This window comes from Halictus rubicundus, chromosome 2 (assembly GCF_050948215.1).
Source record: "Halictus rubicundus isolate RS-2024b chromosome 2, iyHalRubi1_principal, whole genome shotgun sequence".
Classification (NCBI taxonomy): Eukaryota; Metazoa; Arthropoda; class Insecta; order Hymenoptera; family Halictidae; genus Halictus; species Halictus rubicundus.
In genome coordinates, this window is record NC_135150.1 from 23,911,707 (window position 1) to 23,929,881 (window position 18,175).

General features: G+C 42.1%; 2 protein-coding genes across 3 annotated transcripts in view; one reads left to right on the forward strand and one right to left on the reverse strand.

Moving 5' to 3' along the window:
- The window catches only part of Jv (javelin), a 54,299-nt gene extending 50,112 nt beyond the window's left edge, over positions 1 to 4,187 (forward strand). The window contains exons 6-8 of one of the 2 annotated variants that reach the window (XR_013084583.1): positions 758 to 1,728; positions 2,059 to 3,816; positions 3,877 to 4,187. Coding sequence is in view for 1 of the 2 variants with exons in the window: in XM_076806134.1 (XP_076662249.1) it covers positions 758 to 1,728; positions 2,059 to 3,085 (1,998 nt within the window). In the remaining variant the exon portion in view is untranslated. Of the gene's footprint in view, positions 1 to 757; positions 1,729 to 2,058 lie in introns of both variants that reach the window. The other variant, XM_076806134.1, reaches the window with a different exon arrangement.
- Mcu (mitochondrial calcium uniporter) overlaps positions 1 to 18,175 on the reverse strand; it is a 117,953-nt gene that overhangs the window by 67,930 nt on the left and 31,848 nt on the right. Inside the window, exon 2 of the mRNA XM_076806153.1 lies at positions 5,728 to 5,926. Coding sequence (XP_076662268.1) covers positions 5,728 to 5,926 — 199 coding nt within the window. The remainder of the gene's footprint in view (positions 1 to 5,727; positions 5,927 to 18,175) is intronic.

Consider the following 18,175-nt stretch of genomic DNA (forward strand, 5'->3'; position numbering starts at 1 on the left):
TTTTTGGTTTTACCTAGAAAGAAGTATCCACCACTTTAACCTCTTAAGTACTGTACGCCACTATAGTGGCTTCCGTGGAAAGCATCAGTTTGAACCGTACGAACCACTATAGTGGTTTCCGTGGAAAGCATCAGTTTGAACGGTAAGCCACTATAGTGGCTTCCGTGAAAAGCATCAGTTTGAACCGTACGAACCACTATAGTGGCTTCCGTGAAAAGCATCAGATTGAACCGTACGAACCACTATAGTGGCTTCCGTAGAAAGCATCAGTTTGAACGGTAAGCCACTATAGTGGCTTCCGTGAAAAGCATCAGTTTGATCCGTACGAACCACTATAGTGGCTTCCGTGAAAAGCATCAGTTCGAACCGTACGAACCACTATAATGGCTTCCGTGGAAAGCATCAGTTTGAACCGTACGAACCACAATAGATTATATAATTATAATATATTATTATTATATTTATCTTTTATTTTAACGGCGCGCCCTGGGAGTCGGAGTCGCGGACGAGCGCCGTACTTAAGAGATTAATATAAAGGATAACAATTGGTATCTCAAAATTGATATGAAAAAATCGTCCTAGAGAAGAGTATAACTGAAGTAGAAATCAGAAGTAGGTGGTTTAGTACGCAGAAAATTGCCTATAAATAACACTTCCAACCCCCAGCGTTAAGGACCATCATCGGCCCCTAAACATAGACGTGATCCAACAAAAGCAATTCCCGGGCGGTTCTAATTTTGTTTTGCCTGCTTCCCAGAGCCCTCAGGAGACAGACGATCCGAAAACAGCCTTCACCAACGCGAAAACCTTGATCGAGCCGAAGCCAGGAGACAAGGATCCTCCCCGCAGCAAGTCGAACGAGGGTAGGTTCGAGAGGATCGTGAAAGGTACATCGAGCATCCTGGGAAAAGCTTGCAGCGTCGTGAAAGGGAGCTTGGGATTCGAGGCTAGATCCGAGAGCTCTGATCTGGGATTGGGCTCGGAATCCGGCAGCGACACGAGAAGGAGATCGGTGGACGACGGCATCGAAGACGATCAGACGTGCATCGGGAAACCGTTGGCTCGCAAGAACAGCGACTCGAAGAAGGGTCACAGCAGTTTGACCCGGTCGAAGAGCTGCGTGGACTCGATCGAGAGCCATCAGGACGACGGGCAGGAGTTCGATCATGTGCGCTACAAGATCGTCAAGTCGAACATGTTCAGCAAGAACATGTACAACACTGGTCGCGGGGATGTCACGTACGAGGGCCTGATGCAGTACCTGCGGGAGTACTCGTTCCAGGAGCTGTTGCTGGACAACAACGTCGTCATCATCGAGCCGGTACGTGCGGAGACCATCGAGAGGAAACCGTCCACCATGAGCAAGACCAGGTCCGAGGCCACCTGTAAGATAGCAGGCGCTATACAGAAGAAATCGGACGAGAATCGAGAGAGGAACTGCGACAGCGCCGATGGCGACAACTCGAAGAGTCCTAAACAATCGTCTATCAAGAAACACTTTTTCTATCATCCTATCAGGGTGAATCGCGAGCTGATCGACGAGGAGCTACCCGATCCCGATACCGTCAGGAACGTGAGGAGGATGTTCGAGAACACTTTGAAGATGAAGAGCAATTCGGAGTTGACACGCGACGACAAGAGTCGCAAGAGTGTCAGCATGAAGGATCTGAGTAGCATCGACGATGCTCGGTTCGACGAGATCTCCGAGAAGATCCACGAGGGCTCCAGGTGAGAACTTTGCTATTTATTGTTTCAGATGTTAAGCGTTCTTATTTTACTTCAAATATTTTCACTGATCTACTCTATTCTTGTCGTAAGTGCATAACTACAGTGAGTTCTCGATATATGTCAGCAACACGGGTCTTGCCAGTTATCGAGCCGTGTTATGTTTACACTCCTCGGCGTCCGAGGCTTCACGGGGTGTACCTCGCGGCAGTGGGGATAATTCCGCGACATTTATCATCCAAGCCTTGGCGACATATACAGAGAAATCACTGTACTAATAATTTTAAATCGCTCTGGACACTTCAACATCCTGCAGCATCCTCTTCCTTCCAGGTCCAGGTGCTCCAGCAGAGCGAAGGACCTCACCAGGCTCTTCGAGAACATGGAAAAGTCCACGTCCTCCAACGCGTCAGTGGTAGGATGCAAAGACGAGCTGGACAGTCCACGTTCCGAATCGAAGACGCGAATCCTGGCCCAATCCTTCGAGGCTAGAAGCGGTCACACGTCCCCCAGCGACTCGACATCCTCCAAAAACAAAGCGAACCGCTACCATCATCACCATCACCATAATTGGGACGCTGGTAGCGTCAGTTCCGGTGTATCCAGCGACTATCCCGACACCGATCCTGGCAGCGGTGTGCAGTGCATCTCTTCAGAGGACGAAGAAGTGGACTGTCACGAGGACGAGAGCAACGACGCTCACAATTCCAGCCACTATGTCTCTCAGGATGTCTTGAAGAAGATTCGCGAGTGCGGAACCTCCGTGACATACTACGGAGGCAAGGTGGTCAACTCGAGCAACGGTCCTCTGATAGCACCGGTCGTGGAGAACAGGTTCAAATGCACGGACGGGTCGAACGATTACGTGAAATTCCGATTGGTGAAGAGCAATTCCTGCGACAGCCGGTTGGAATTAACTGGGAGATTAGTCGAGAACCATCTGAGGTGTCGAACCAGGGAAAAAGCGCCTGACCTGAGTCGCTATACTATCGCAGAGACTCCCAGCATCGAGATCACCACGATAGAGAAGCAGGAGAAGGAGAACGAGCAAGAAGAGGACAAGAGGACGACGAGTCAGGCGGAGATGAAGAGGGAACCACCTGTGGTGATCGGTCTGGAGCCGAAGAAGGAGGACAACAAGGATCCCAAGGCCTTCAAAGCGGACTTCAAACTGGGACCAACCGAGGATGCTAAATCGACTTATCCCAGCCGATTCATTGGCAGCGCTCTGACCAGGTGGCAGGTGAACGAAAATAACTGGAGGACCCCTGATGATTTTGGCAAAATGGAGTTCGAGGAGTTCGAGGTCCTGGAGGACAGCCTGAACGGAGCTGATAGTCAGCGTCCCGGGTCCTCTTGAACAATCTTGGTTGTAATATAGTGTCGGTGTCGATTACGATCGATCGGGAGCGATTGCCAAAGGAGAGTCGACGATAGTTTCTAGTGCTTCCGGTGTCAGAGAGTTGTAGGGGCTCGAGGAGGGAGTTGTACAGTTGTTAATCAAGGTTTCCCAGCAACGACTTGGATATTCTACCCTGGAAGACTGAGCCTCGGGCTGTTATCTGGGAGACTGGGGGCGAGGCTCCTTAGTTACCGTTGTAATCGCGATTTCTTGCAATGATTGTGGAGAATAGTCTGAACGGATGTTACGGAGTAGCGAAATTCCAAATTGTTCGGCAATTGTTGTTTCGGCTGCAGTTCCAATTTCGATGTTCCATATATCTGCTCCATAATGTCTGTTTATAGATCTGCTCGGAAATTAAATTTTTCTTCCGTCTTAGAGTATTTTCATTTTATTCAGATCCGATTTCCACATATGGTATTGAAACGTTTAGTAATCTATTAAATACAAATTTTGTAATGGAGCAAATATTTTGTAATATTTTTTGTAATTTCTTTGAAATAATGCCACAACAATTTCTAGTGGTGCTTCAGCGTCACCACTCGAGTGCTAAGGGTTAAAACTGTGAAAACATTGCACCCAGAAATGTTGTTGTATTTCTGAGATATTGAAATTATCAAAACACGAAATACATTTTTATGTTCCTTGCAATTGACTTGGAACATTCTTATTTTGCATGGAACTTTGCAGTATAACTAGTTGTTATACCTGAAGGTTACGGTATTTGCGTGAAGTAGACGAAGAAGAAGAAATATTTATCACCAGGGATTGTCAAGGAATTTTTTCATAGCTTTTTTTTATATTCAGTAGCACAGTGAAAAACAGTATTCTATAAAATAATTTCAAGAATTTCTTTAAACGAGAGGGATAATGTTTTTCGGATATTTTTCATCTGACGGGTCCAAGGAGCCCCACCCTCAGTCGTTCTAGGGTTAACGGAACGTCGATCGTCGGACATCGAATCGCAATGATCATGTATTCGCTGCGAGTGTACATAGAACGGAAGGAGGATGGTTCATTACTTGTATGTTCTGGCTACGAAATAAATGTTTATTAAAAATCCTGGTGCTCGTCATGAATTCATTTCTCACCTAACAGATCGAACATGTTCAGTTCTTAACAAGGCTGGTTAATATTTTTCATTTACAATTATTGAGATTGTAAAGGTGCACGACAAATTTATTTGTTCGGGTATATATTGTAAAAAGAATGGTTAAAAATTTCGATGGACATGTTTATTTTTATAAAGTAATGTGAAATAGTTGATTTTGGTGCCCGGTAAACCTAGTGTTAATGAACAATTTATCGAACGCTTTTATTTCTTTGGACACACTGTGATAAAATCGTTAAAAATCAAACAGGTTCCTGTTAATTTTGTAAAGCAATGCGAGACGGTCGGGGTTAGTGTTAGGACGTTAGATCCAGTGTTAATGGAGCCGAGCTACTTCGTTTTAGCTAACGGGTCAACGAAAAATGGACGACAAGGGCTCACCCCGTAAAAGCGACCATAACAGCACGCCATTAGAGCCGCCGTTGTTTCACGCCGCTTAAAAACTCGGCGAACTTTTAGCGTGTGCCGTGATCCGCGTCTCTCCCTCTGAACTTTTCAATAATGGCAGACCTACGTAATCCTAAATATAACAGTCCATGTCGACCGAGTCGGTTTTAATGCGCGAAACGAACTCGTTCTACGATTTATTTATGCGCCGTGTACAGCCTGTCTAGAGCCGAGATTCATTATGCAATGAAAGTCTATGGTTCGTTTCGGTCTGCAGATCAAACGGCGTTCCTGCGAAGCTTCTGCAGTATTTTTGTTTCAACGTTCGCTGCAAGCCGAACAGCGATGGCCCATGATTTGTAAACACGTCGGTACTTTGAAAATGCAACCGATATTTCTAGAAGTAAATACACGGGGAAGTGTCAAAAGATTTTGTTAAGATTCAGGAAAAAGAGAAATTGCATCCTGGTGCGTAACGTGACGTGTAGACTGCGGATCTTTATGCAAAATAAAGATCTTTTTCCTGAATTGCAACGAACTGAAGTCAAATAGAAAATTTTCTTTCTTGTTATGTTTAGAAGATTGAAAGTAATATAGTAGTATGTTTAAATTTTTCTATTATTCGTGCTGCTTAAAATTACACCTACTAATTTCTGTCATAAAATTCGCAGTCCAGTGATGTGACACGGAAGTAGGACATATCACTCTCGAGCGATAAAACTGTCCCATAAAGTTAAAGCACAATTGTTCACATCATTCTCAAGTGATTAAACTGACTGACGAAGTGGCTCACATCATTCTCGAGTAATAAAGCAATATAATGAAACTAAAGCGAGATTGTTTTCAAGCAATAAACCAGCCTGGCAAAATCAAAGTTCCCCTGCGGGAGCAACAGAAAACTTCACTGGAGATTGGAATTCGTTTGTAACGAGTACGAGCCACCTCGCCCGATATCACTATATTCGCATTATTGCAGCGCTAGGAAATTTAAAGTTCTCGCTGCAGCCTCGGAGAGGAAGGTTTCTTCCAGGGGAATTTTTTACCGTGTTTGCACGCTCTGCGGAGATGAATCGGCGCTCTCTCATTGTACTGTATCACTCACCAAGATCCTGCGCGCCCTGAGGAATCAGGCTCTTCTCGGTCTTCTCCTTCGACAAGCTCGACGTCTTCGTTTCCTTTGACGAGCTTTTCGAATCCTCCAATCCCTTTGCTAAGATCGGGCTTAAGCTCGGAGCGAAGGTGCTCGTCGTCACGGAAATACTCCTCTGGGAGATGTGCCACCACCTTCTGCACCATGTTTCCTGCAATATGGAAAAGCAACGTTAGAACGCATTGTTGCTGCAGCGCCAGCGGACTACTTTATTTTCCAAGATTGATCGATTCTGTTCGCGTGCACCCCGTGGACATTTGTATAATGGATCGGTAGACTTCTTTCAGTCCAGATTTATCTTTCGTTCGGGCCAGTTTCATCGGAAAGCAAAGCTTCTTTCTTAAATGCTATTTTTTGATATAGAAGTGCAGATTTTCTGCATTTGTAATTAAAATCAATACGAGGATCTTCATCAAGAATTTAGCTTTCGTCCTGTGAAATTAAGAAATACAATTTTTATTTTGGACAGAGTCACAGTATAACAATAATAATCGGGTCGTCAGCAAATTTATTCCATCAATTTTGATGCGAATTAAATTGCATTTTCTATTGCGATTCACATTATTTTCGGTCTCGTAATTTGTCTTTTCCATACAATTATATTATAACTACAGAAAAAGAACTATAAATAAATAACGAATGCTGCTTATTCGTTTTAGAAATTTCGTTCAAACTTTAGAACATTTTTTAAAGGGAAGTTTTATCCAACCCAATGTTAATCGAAAAATTTCTCAAAGTTTTTCTTTGAATAGTGAACGCTGCGGTTGAATAATTCATAAGGAGCGAAAGGAACATTCGTGTAAAAAAAAAATTGATAAAGATCAGACGCAACGGCAGCTCCATTTTTAGAATGTTTATAAGCGAGAACACCATTTTCGAACATGTTCGTATTCGGTATTGTTTCCCGGTGCTTATGTAAACGGTACACCGAATCGACTACACGGCTAGACCGAATCCTACTGTTTTTCTTGGCCAACCGTTTCATCTGCTATTTGCGTTCAATTAACACGCTCGGACAGCAAACACCGTACACGCCGTTCCGCGCGATACAAACTTACTACCGGGCGAATCACATTCGCGAGAATGAAACTCCGACTGCTTTCGAATCTCGAGTTACACTTTCAGAAGAACGGGGAGCTAAGACGGAAATGAAGGAGAGAATTGCTTCGGCGAGGAAACTTCCGAAACTTTCGAAACTTTCGGATTCAACCTGATGAAAATCCGACTCTGGCAAAAATAAAACTTTTGCACCCTCCATCCCATTTTTTAACCTCGCAGATTACTCTCCGTTTAATATTACTCTTAGACAGGATTGAACTTCGGTTTTCTAAATTAGATTTTCTGTCGGTGTTGTGTTGATCAAGTGGTGAAATGTTGTGGGGAGACAAAAGAGAGATTTTTAATTATTTTGTTACAAGAGATGAGATGCGGTAAAATTAAAATAAGATTGTTCGTATAATTCTCAGTTGATAGAGCAAGCTGATAAAAGTAAAATAAGATTGTTCGTACTATTCTCGATTGATAGAGCAAGCTGATAAAACTAAAATAAGATTGTTCGTACTATTCTCGATTGATGGAGCAAGCTGATAAAACTAAAATAAGATTGTTCGTACTATTCTCAATTGATGGAGCAAGCTGATAGAATTAAAATAAGAATTATTCATATTATTCTCAATTGATGAAACGAGCTGATGAAATTAAAATAAGATTGTTCGTATCATTCTCAATTGATAGAGCAAGCTGATAAAAGTAAAATAAGATTGTTCGTATTATTCTCGATTGATGGAGCAAGCTGATAAAACTAAAATAAGATTGTTCGTACTATTCTCAATTGATGGAGCAAGCTGATAGAATTAACATAAGATTGTTCATATTATTCTCAAATGATGAAACGAGCTGATGAAATTAAAATAAGATTGTTCGTATCATTCTCAATTGACGGAGCAAGCCGATAAAATTAAAATAATATTCTTCTCGTCATTCTCAAATAATGCTATAGCACGATAAAAAAAAACAAGATCGTTCACATTCTTCTTGAGTTATGAAACGATGTGACAAAATTCAAATGAAATCGCATAATAAAATTCTATTAACACTAAACCTACCGACACTTCTTGTATACCTGTTCCTACCGTCAAAATGACCGGTCCTTAAAAAAGGTTATTGTTATTGTTAAAATCGGTTATTGTTAAAATCGTTCTCATCAGTCTTACGAAATAAAACACACCGATAAAATGAAAGTAAATTTACACGTTCCAGCGATAAATCCAATAAAATGAAAATAAAATTGTCCAACTAATTGCATATTGATAAAACAATCTGAAAAACTCAAAGGCAACTCTGAACATGCAATTCTTCAAGAACTGGAGAACAATTTACGAGATTGATAGTAAATACAGATTAATCCCAATCTCTAAATTAACGGAGCGACTTTCAAACATTTTCTGGAATTTACCGCTTGTTCGAAAAAGTTAATGTCAACGGAAAGTTTTCGGGCAGTCCAGGCGAAAAAACTTTCACGTAAAACCGTTTCCGCCCTTCCTTTTTTCGAACGCGGAAGTGGATTTGTCACATGGCACTGCAACAGTGGTCGCCGGGAACGTATCGAGAGACAACGGGATCAGTTTTGCGCTGATAAACACGTCACGGGCAACGTATGGAGACGTCTGGCTGGCATCCAGGATACGGGGTCACCGTGGGGTCACGTTGAAACTGGAGTTCGGCCAGGGTCGTGACACCATTGGACGCCGACAAAAGTTCGCGATCTCAAAGGCGGCTTTCATTAGTCAAGGGACCAAGTTTCTCGCTTTACACTTCCGGTAACTCGATTTTCCCTGGCTTCCTACGGTTCAAACCCTCGCACTACAACCCCTTTCACCGTCACCCTCGCATACCAGAACTTCTTTGTCATTAATCATTCCCCACGGGACACAGCAAACCTGTCACGAGTGGATAACCATCGATGACAAAGAAATCGAATTTTATTTCTATTTAATAATAGTTCATTGCAACCACCTGTCAAGTAACACGTTTCACATTTTGTTGTTTTACAATAGCGTTGTGAGGAAGTTTTTGTGGGAAATTATTGGATAAATTCGTTTATCCGAGCAGATGTGCTTGTATTATATTTGATCAGTGTCGTACAAAATCGAAATGAATTCAATCTTGTCATCTCTAAAAAGCAGCGCATACTAATTATTTCTAGAGTTCGGTGGAATTCTAGACTGAAAATTAATTTCTACGGATTCCGACAAAGTTTATGATCTGTCAAACAGGGATTGAAAGTCAGAAAAAAACACGTTGTACCCTGTACACGTTGACTCAGCGACCTCAAAAAATCAAAGAAGAATCAAAGAAATTCATTTGATGATATACAAACTCAGGGGTTAAGATGTGTGGTGTTAATCATTTTTTTCTATCTCGACACCACACATCTTAACCCCTGAGTTTGTATATCATCAAATGAATTTCTTTGATTTTACTCAATTTTTGGGGTCGCTGAGTCAACGTGTACAGGAGAAAGAATATACAATTATATAATAATTGTGATAATAAGCAATATATATATATATTTATTGCAATATATTGTATATTGTTTTTAATTATTTTTAATTATATTTGGAGGAAGCGTCATCGAAATTTTGAAATGGAAATCTTCATCGCGAACCTGGCTTGGTATTGTGGTGTAAAGGATTAATTGCGACGAAGCTGTATTTCGTGAAGGATCAAAAGGGAAGCAGGATCATGCACCGTGAAAACGAAGCGGCGGCCACGTGGTGTCGTTACGTTACCGAAATGGTGCCGCAGTGCGTACCCATCTTGATGTCGAGCGCTTCAGCTGGCATCGTAAACCGACGACGGCTGTATCGAATGCGGAATGTGCCCTACAAAAATGCAGCTTCGAAATTGTTCGATATTCTATAAGCGTGACCTATAAAACCATTGCAACTGAATTTTCACGTTACCGATGCGTGACAAGCTGAACGCCTGTTTCCCGATTTTTAGGGTCGCCTGCGATCATACATTGTAGATTTTATGAAGTTGTAACGAGAACGGGCGAATCGAACATAAACTGCTGAAAATATATAAACGATTTTACACGGAAACGTATTAACAAACTGTAATACCAAAAAGAAACTCCGGGATCTCTTTTTAACTGAAAATTTCAGGAGAATTGCTTGAAAAATTTACCGAAATAAATCTTCACCGATTTTTAAAGAGCATTGAACAATCGATGGTAAGCAAAGCGTATTAAGACAATTATTTAACGTACGAAAATTATTAAGCACAGAAACCAGATTCTATTGAACTCCTGACATTTTAAATCGACGCAGAGAATTTGCAATTCATGGGAAACTGAATAAAAGATTGGTCAATTGGACCACAAAAAAATTGATTCACAGGTTAATACGAAGCCACGCAATTTTCTGGGTCATTCTAATATTCCGTGGTGCCATAAATTCGAGGAGGAGGTACTTACGGCGTTCTCTACTCCCTAGAGAAATAAGAAATCACTTCTTTCGAACACGCGATATGTAAGTATTAGCTTTACTTAACTAGAAGCTCAGTCATCCGCTTGCCTCTTGCCATGACTAATGGCTTCTGACAATGAAAGATGGTTGGATCTCCAGATTGATAACGATGAAAAGCCGTACGGGTCTGGATTGAAGTCTTTAGGGGATCATTAGCGTCTTAGAATCGCCGAGGGGGCGTCTCAGCACAAAATCGTACAAGGAAATTGAGCAACATCCAACGAACGTAACTTCGTACAAGATCCAACGAACTCAAAATTGTCCGAGATCCAAAATTATCTCACAAATTGTCTGAGAAGTATTAAACACGCATCAAAATCAATATTCGTTTACATTAGGTCACTCTAAATTTTTCGACCAATCTTCAATTGTTTGAGGCCAAAAAATATATATACAACATTCAAAATGGAACTCCAAAATAAATTTGGCAGAAAAGCTGAACAAAGTGAAACTTCGTTCGCATTAGCTCGTTTTAATATCCTTCATCGCAGCAGCGACATGGTTCTAGAATATTCAAAATGAAACCTGTCACCGCAAGATAAAATCGGGAGAGACAGCAGCTGTTCGAGGACCATAAATCAAATCTCGGAGACCCAAAAAGCTCCGGGAACTCGACAGAGTCGAGACTATGGCAGCCGAAAAGTCACCGTCTCCCGAAAATCGTTGACAATAGAAAGTTTGCCCGAACGGTTAACGCTCATCTTTCTTAGTTTCTCCTCGCAGCGTGTCTCCAGTTCTCGAAAAGCGCGTATCGAGTGTTTGAATTGCGTTTTCCCTCTCTCCTCTCCCCTCTCCCCTCCTACGGAACTGGGACGAAGAACTTTCAGAATTAGGTTAACCGTGTACAAAGCCTTGTGCGCGCTTCCTCGAGGTATCTCGAGGTCCTTCGAGGATCTGTTCATCCTTCGACGTTTTCTTTTAATTTGCCCGTCTTGTTTCGGTTTGCCCGGGGACGATTAAAAGCTCGAGCGGCTTAATCCGCGAAATTGATAACGGTGCCGGCGTGAAAATTTAATCGTCCCCCGTCATCTTCGTCGTTGTGACTCCGCCGGAGGTACGCGGTGTAATTCCAAGTGTCGTTTCGGTGTAATGTCGCACGGTAACCTGGGAAATTGCGATAAAAGCCCATCGTCTTGATGAAGCTTCCATCCGAGCCTTTCTTTCCGGAGAAACGCTTCATCCGTTTGGTCTGTGAGCAGTGCTAGGAGAAATAATTTGTTCAAGGTCGCAGCCCCACTACGATCCTAATCTTGGCGGGGACGACAGAAGAGGGTCATAATTCAAATGCGTTGAGCAACTTGCGATATCTTTATTTAAAATTAAGGGAACACGTTTTCGCCAAAAAATAATCGATTTTCAAATTCTGATAACTACCTCGGAATGCTAAAATTGGTCCAGTTTAAATGCCTCTACAGGCAAGAAAAAATTCCATACCGGGCTGAAACCACCACGGATTTAAAGCTTGAACTCTCCCCTTCGCAACGAGCTCTTCAAACTCGTCGTATGATTTTTCCTTGCCATTTCATTGTTCCATGAAAGGAGTGGCGAGTTCAATTTCGAACGCAGATCGCGTTCCAAGGAGCTCCGTAAAAATTCCGCGTTTGAACGCGAATCAGTGATCGCGTTTCCGCAGTTAATTAACCGTCTGCTTAAGCAGCTTCCGCGTCTCTGTTTCTGGGCAGATCGTTGAACCGCGCGGGACCATTAGCCTCGGGATTATTTATTCCGCGACAGTTGCTCGCGCGAGCTACGTTTCGCAGACCTGAGAACGATCTTGGCTAGCTACCAAATCTTAGGCCGGTGTACGCGCCTGGACGTCGATCGACTCGTAAATATGATTCATTGTTCGTCGCCGAGCGAGAGAGGAATGCCGACTATCGTGTCTTCTGAACACAAGGACGGTATTGTGCACGAAAATACATTTCGCAAGTGGACCGTGGAATTTTGTCAAAAATAAAAACTGCGGTGAAACCAACTTCCCACCGTTCCAGCCTGCAGGCTATGCCCAGTTTTTAATCTCCGGCCGGTGCCATAAACGTCGGACGCAACGGACGCGGCAAAATGGAGGCATCACGCAACGAGACCCGCGAAATTCTTTGCCGTTCCGCCGGCAATTAATCGCGGGAAACGGGGTCGCAGGTCCGCAACATCATCGCGTAGATTCTTATCGCGTAATGGATCGTCCGTAAACATATCTGGCAACCGGCTCGAACGTTCGTGGAAAACTTTATTACAGCGTTCCCCCGAAAACGCGAACGACCGTCCGCCCGAGTAACTCGCATACTCGCCGCGGTGCATAATTGCGTTCGATCAATCTGCGAACAACGGACAATCCACTCGCCGGGAGAAAACGGACGACAAAGTTCGCCGCGTCGATAATCCGCCGGTAACTGCTATCCGGTTTGCAGAATAATCCTCGTGTGTGCGCGCGCAAACTTCCTTGTAATCGAGTTTTCGAAAGAGCTCCCCGTAAAATTGCAGCTCGCGCGAGCCGACGGAGAAGCACCGGAACACCATAAAATTCGAGATCGAACAGCACCGAGAGGCCACTATGTAAAAATAACTTTGGTAAATAGAAAAACCGTGCACGGAAATCGATCGACGGCCTATAGACGCGGCCATGCGCACGCGAGGAGTAGATCAAAGGTGCCCGATGAATAAATCGGCCGGAATAATCGGCAGGAATTGCATACGACTTTCGAGCCTATCCATAAGGACCTAAAAATTATTTATCTCTTACGTTGTTCGAAATCGATGGCTCCGAAGGGGAGTATTATTAATTATTCCGGTAGGCGTTTTCACTCGGCAAGGTATGATACGGATGGCAATACTGCAGAGGTAGAAGGTGTTGTACCGTTCGTCCGTTAGCCTAAGCCTGTCAATTTTATGACGGGCCAATTCTAAAAATGAGACCAGCGTAACAATTAGTTCCCGCGACGAGTTTCAATTACTTTATGACCACCGTCCGACGAAAACGCGGAGGAAAACACGCGGTCAACACGTGCTGGAAGGGACTTCCTCATACTAAATCATAATATCGCAACTTCTACTTGGACAACATAACAATAGATACTATTTTTACCAAGAAATTCCCGTGTGATTGATTCCATGATATTCGACGAAAACTGTGGGTTATGGCAGTGGGCTAAGATATTAAGGGGGCCGGCAGGCATTTGACCTTGACTGTCACCCTATGTTACGCCGTGCCTTTTTTTCTAGACATTTTACGTCTCAAATAAGTAATCAATGAAAAATGCGTACCACCGTGTTTCAACATGTCTTTCTAAATCTAAATCTCTCGAAATTAAGAGAATCTCTCTGCAATATACGTATATGAACTTGCAAGGGTCAAAATCTGGACAAATTGACGCTTCAATGTTGCAACGAGCAGTTCAAAAGTGGTCACTTGTGTTTCCTAAAAGTCCAATCCACGTCTGTCCAGAGCCGAAATTGCGAATTTCTACCTGATCGTGGATTAATTTGTAATATTCGGCAGAGAACTCGCTTTCTGAAGCAAGTATGACGTCACAAGATGGCTGCCGCAGAGAGATTCTCTTAATTCCGAGAGATTTAGTGTTCGTATCGAAAAAAAGGACAGACGTAGCAAAGACATGTACAAACGCGGTGGTATGCATTTTTAATTGATTACTTACTTATTTAAGACGTAAAATGTCTAGAAAAAAAGGCACAGCGTAACATAGCGTGACAGTCAAGGCCAAACGCCTGCCGGCCCCTTTAAACCGTTACTGCCCACTGCTACACGATTGTAGGGGGTGACAAGACGCCATTTCGTGTGGGTCCGAAGTGGTGACATTGTATCGATGCGCGGCCGATTGTTTCACAGGCCTCGTTTGACACGCATTGTCGACTGTGTTCGAAATATTAGCTACAGCGGTCACACATACTATGTGACGTTCAACGTCAAAACATTGGCACGGCTGAGGTTCTGTATGGACAGGTTTACCACAGGTCATTATTGTTAGTTTCTCGCAGTTCCAAGGAACATTTTTTCGCAGGATATTTTTCTGCGTGTCCACCGTCAACGTTTTCTTTTTCAGGACCGCAACGAACCAGAACCTTCAGAACCTCCGCCGCGTTTACTTGAGTTGTTTCACGCATTGTTTCACCGTTTTTTTTTTTTTTGGTTACCGTAGTAATAAATTGTTATTTTCTTTGTTAGAACGTTCAAATTCCTTAACACGTTCGCGGACGCAAATGCCATAGCATTGATTTTCATAGCGATGCAAAACGACGTGCATGCCATAGCATTCAAATTTTAAAGACAATTTTTATTCATTTAATTTTATACAACCTTAAGTTTTTGTCATTAATATACATTTCAAATTGAAATTTGTTTTTGTAGTTAATATACATTTCATTTGACGTTACTAATGACAGTTAACTTGTTATTATTGTTTATTTCTCATCAGATTTCGGATAGTACAACTAGTTTCAAGAAAAATTGCCTGACTATTTTTGCAGCTCACTGAAATGTTTACTGTCCGTGAACGTGTTAACAACGTATTCCCCACCTGTTATCACGACGAACTCTGAAAAGTTCTGGTTAATAGCTTCTTAAATAAATACAGCACGTTCATTCTGCCTTCGTGCCGCCAGGCCAGTAATCTGTCAGGCTCTAGCATAGTCATCTCCTGGGGTGTAGAGGGGAGTCAAAAGTTATGGGAACCCCTGTGGTTCTGATAGCAGACGACAAGCTGTGAGCATCGCTCCGAGCATCTCGAACCTTCTCAAGTGGCTTTCCCGGACCCCAAAATACGTATAAATTTGTTTATATACAGTGACTCCCACTAATATTCGGACGCTCTTAAAAATCGCATAACTTTGTCAATATTGGACTATACTACTTGAATTTCTTTGAGAAGTTAGAACAATTGGATCGCTACATAACGTGAAAAAAATGTTTGATTAAAATTGCATTTGCTCGAAATTAAAAGGAATGTAGTGAAAGTTGTATTTTGCAACTTTTTTGTACGAACTTGTATTAAAAATTTAAAAAGTACGTTTTTCCATCTAAATCGGTCAACGTTGCAATGACCTACAACCGTTTAACGGCGAAAGCTTAAGGGTGAAAGAATTTTGGCCTTGTCAGGGAATTTCGCCCTTGTGCGATCATTTTGAAACAACTGTAGCTCATTGCAACGTTGACCGATTTTTATACAATTCTCAGAATATGTATCATTCATACAGATCTACAAATCGTGCTTTCTAAATTTTCAATGTAAGTTCACACAAAAAAGTTTCAAAATACAACCTTTAGTATTTTCTCTGCAATTTCGATCAATTGCAATTTTTGTAAACACTTTTGTTCACTTTATGTGGCAGCCAATGACGCTAACTTCTTTAAAATAATCCAAGTCGTATGGCCCAATATTAACCCTGAGCACTCGAATGGCGACTGTAAGGCGCCACTAAAAATTGCTCTATCATTATTAAATATATTTTTTACATTATTAAAGCTGTTTGTATTTAATAACTTACTAAACACTTCAGTATTGTACGAGTAAGTTGCACCATTTTCGTACGTATAACATGAAAAAAATATATATAGAAGGGAAATATTCTAGGTCGGAAGAAATATTTCGTTTTGGAGTTAAAATAGCTTCGAGTGGAAAGGGGTAACAAAAATATACGATTTTTAAAAGCGTGCGAATATTAGTGGGGTCACTATACAGGCTTGACCCTCGGGGTAAGATTATACTAGTAGACAGGTAGGACGCTGAGGGTCGATAAACACTAGATACAAAAACAGGGTAACCAAATTCTGGCGAAGGAATTTGTTTACCTTGTTTTTGTAACCAACGTTTATAGATCCTCAGCGTCTGACCTGCCCAGTATAACTTGACCCTAATGCGCCGCACCGGTGAGGAACGCTTTCGCTTTTGTGCACCCGTCTTGCGCGAGGACGCTCAAGATATCATCGTGATTGAGCGGGTAAAATGATTCGTCTGGGTTGCTAAATCGCATCCGAAAATTAGATCAATTTTTTTTTGAACCCTTGTGAATAAGAATTTTTTAAAATATTGGTCCTCCTTTGCTCTTTCGCACCCTTACCCTCATCGGAAGTATTACCGTGATTGGATGGGTAAAAAATTTTGCAGGGTTGCTAAATTTCATCCGAAAGTTGCGACGACTTTTCTAACCCCTGTGGACGAGGATTTTTGAAAATATTGGAAATAGTTTCCTCCGGAAGCTAAATTTCGTGTTATTGCCCTCAACTCCGGGAAAAACTGAAAGCACAGTGGCTGGAAAAAATATTGGCGCACCAAATTTCCGATTTTTGTAAAATTGTCGATTAGAAAAAAAAAAATGGTACAATTTTGGAAAGAAAAATCTCTATTTTCATAGTTAGCAAAATAAAAATGTTCTGCACCAATTCTTTAATAATTTTAGCAAGATGAAAATATTGATGTTTTTTTGTCGTAAAATCCTGTTCATAGTTCGTCATTCATTTTCTTCTAAAAGACGTTAAGGAAGCCATTTAAAATTGCCTTACCCTGCATCCAAGCTTAAACAATGAAATTACGAACGCGTTCAACAAAGGAAAAAGCGTTGTCTTTCGTAAATCTTCGTGTAAAGATAATTGTTGGACTACCTCGGGTGACAATCGTTTTTAAAGGATCAAACTCGATTCCGCTTTTTGTCTTGGTAAACGAGGACAATAGAACGCTTCAGCTAAGAGCTCCTTCGAGTGGATGGAGGCAGATTTTTGTCACGGAAGTTTAAAGACAATCGACTTTAAAACACTCCCGACGCATAGAGACCGCAGGACTTTCGTCGTTTAATTACAGGATGTATTAGAAGCGGGCGATGAATATTCATTAGTCGGCCGTGACGTCACGCTCTATGTTTTATTAAAAGGTTCATGAATCTTCATTGCAGGTCTTTCGCGACGCACGGGGCGATGTTTGCTCGAGTTTCCGACGAATTCAATAGCGTTCGCCTAACCGAGAATGTTTTCCCTCGCGAAGGTTCATTCGACCGTGCAGTTTTCTGGAGAAACATTGTTGTTTCATACCGGAATGCAAACGTTCCTTGTCCTGCTCCGCGCTGAACGAAAATCTTATCGGAAATATTACTCGAATGCAAACCGTCCAATTCTGCGCCCGGGGAAAATGTTTTTTCTTATCTTTTCTGGACTACCGACCACGAGAAGGACCGAGGGTGGGGATAAACAGAAATTGTATTCACCGACGACATTTGTTCGCATCGATATTGCCGACAGGAAATCGATCGCTACGGACCATAAACAGTGGCGAGAGGGGACGCGTGTTTCAATGGACTCTGATAAAAGCTTTTTCCAATTTCGCCGGCGAACAACAGACAGGATTACCAGCTGTCCGTCTGCTGGATCGTTGATCACCGAGAACCACCCGATTCGGGACGAATAAACAAATTCCCGGGACCTCCGAGCAGTAATTAACGCGCGTGATTGTTTGCGCGACGCGTTAGCACTTTGGATAGGATAACTTTGTTAGCGGCGGACGGAGCATTTGCTGAAGCGGTCAAGACGCTGGTAATACGGGAAATTTTGAAGTTTTGGAAAGTTTTCCTCTTTTATCTATCGAGTTCTAAACCTTCTAATTCAGTTACTTGTGCTTGTAATAACTGGACTATGGATTTTAGGTTTCTTTTTACCGTTCCGAACGTTCTAACGGAAATTCGATTATTTGCTCCTGTAACAGGTAGACTGGATTTCATGCATTTTTTTATTGTTCTAGTTAAAAACGTTCTGAAATTCACCCTTTGCACTCGAAGCTATTTTAACTCGAAAACGAAACATTTCTTCCGATCTAGAATATTTTCCTTCTATATATATTTTTTCATGTTGTACTATATGTACTATATAT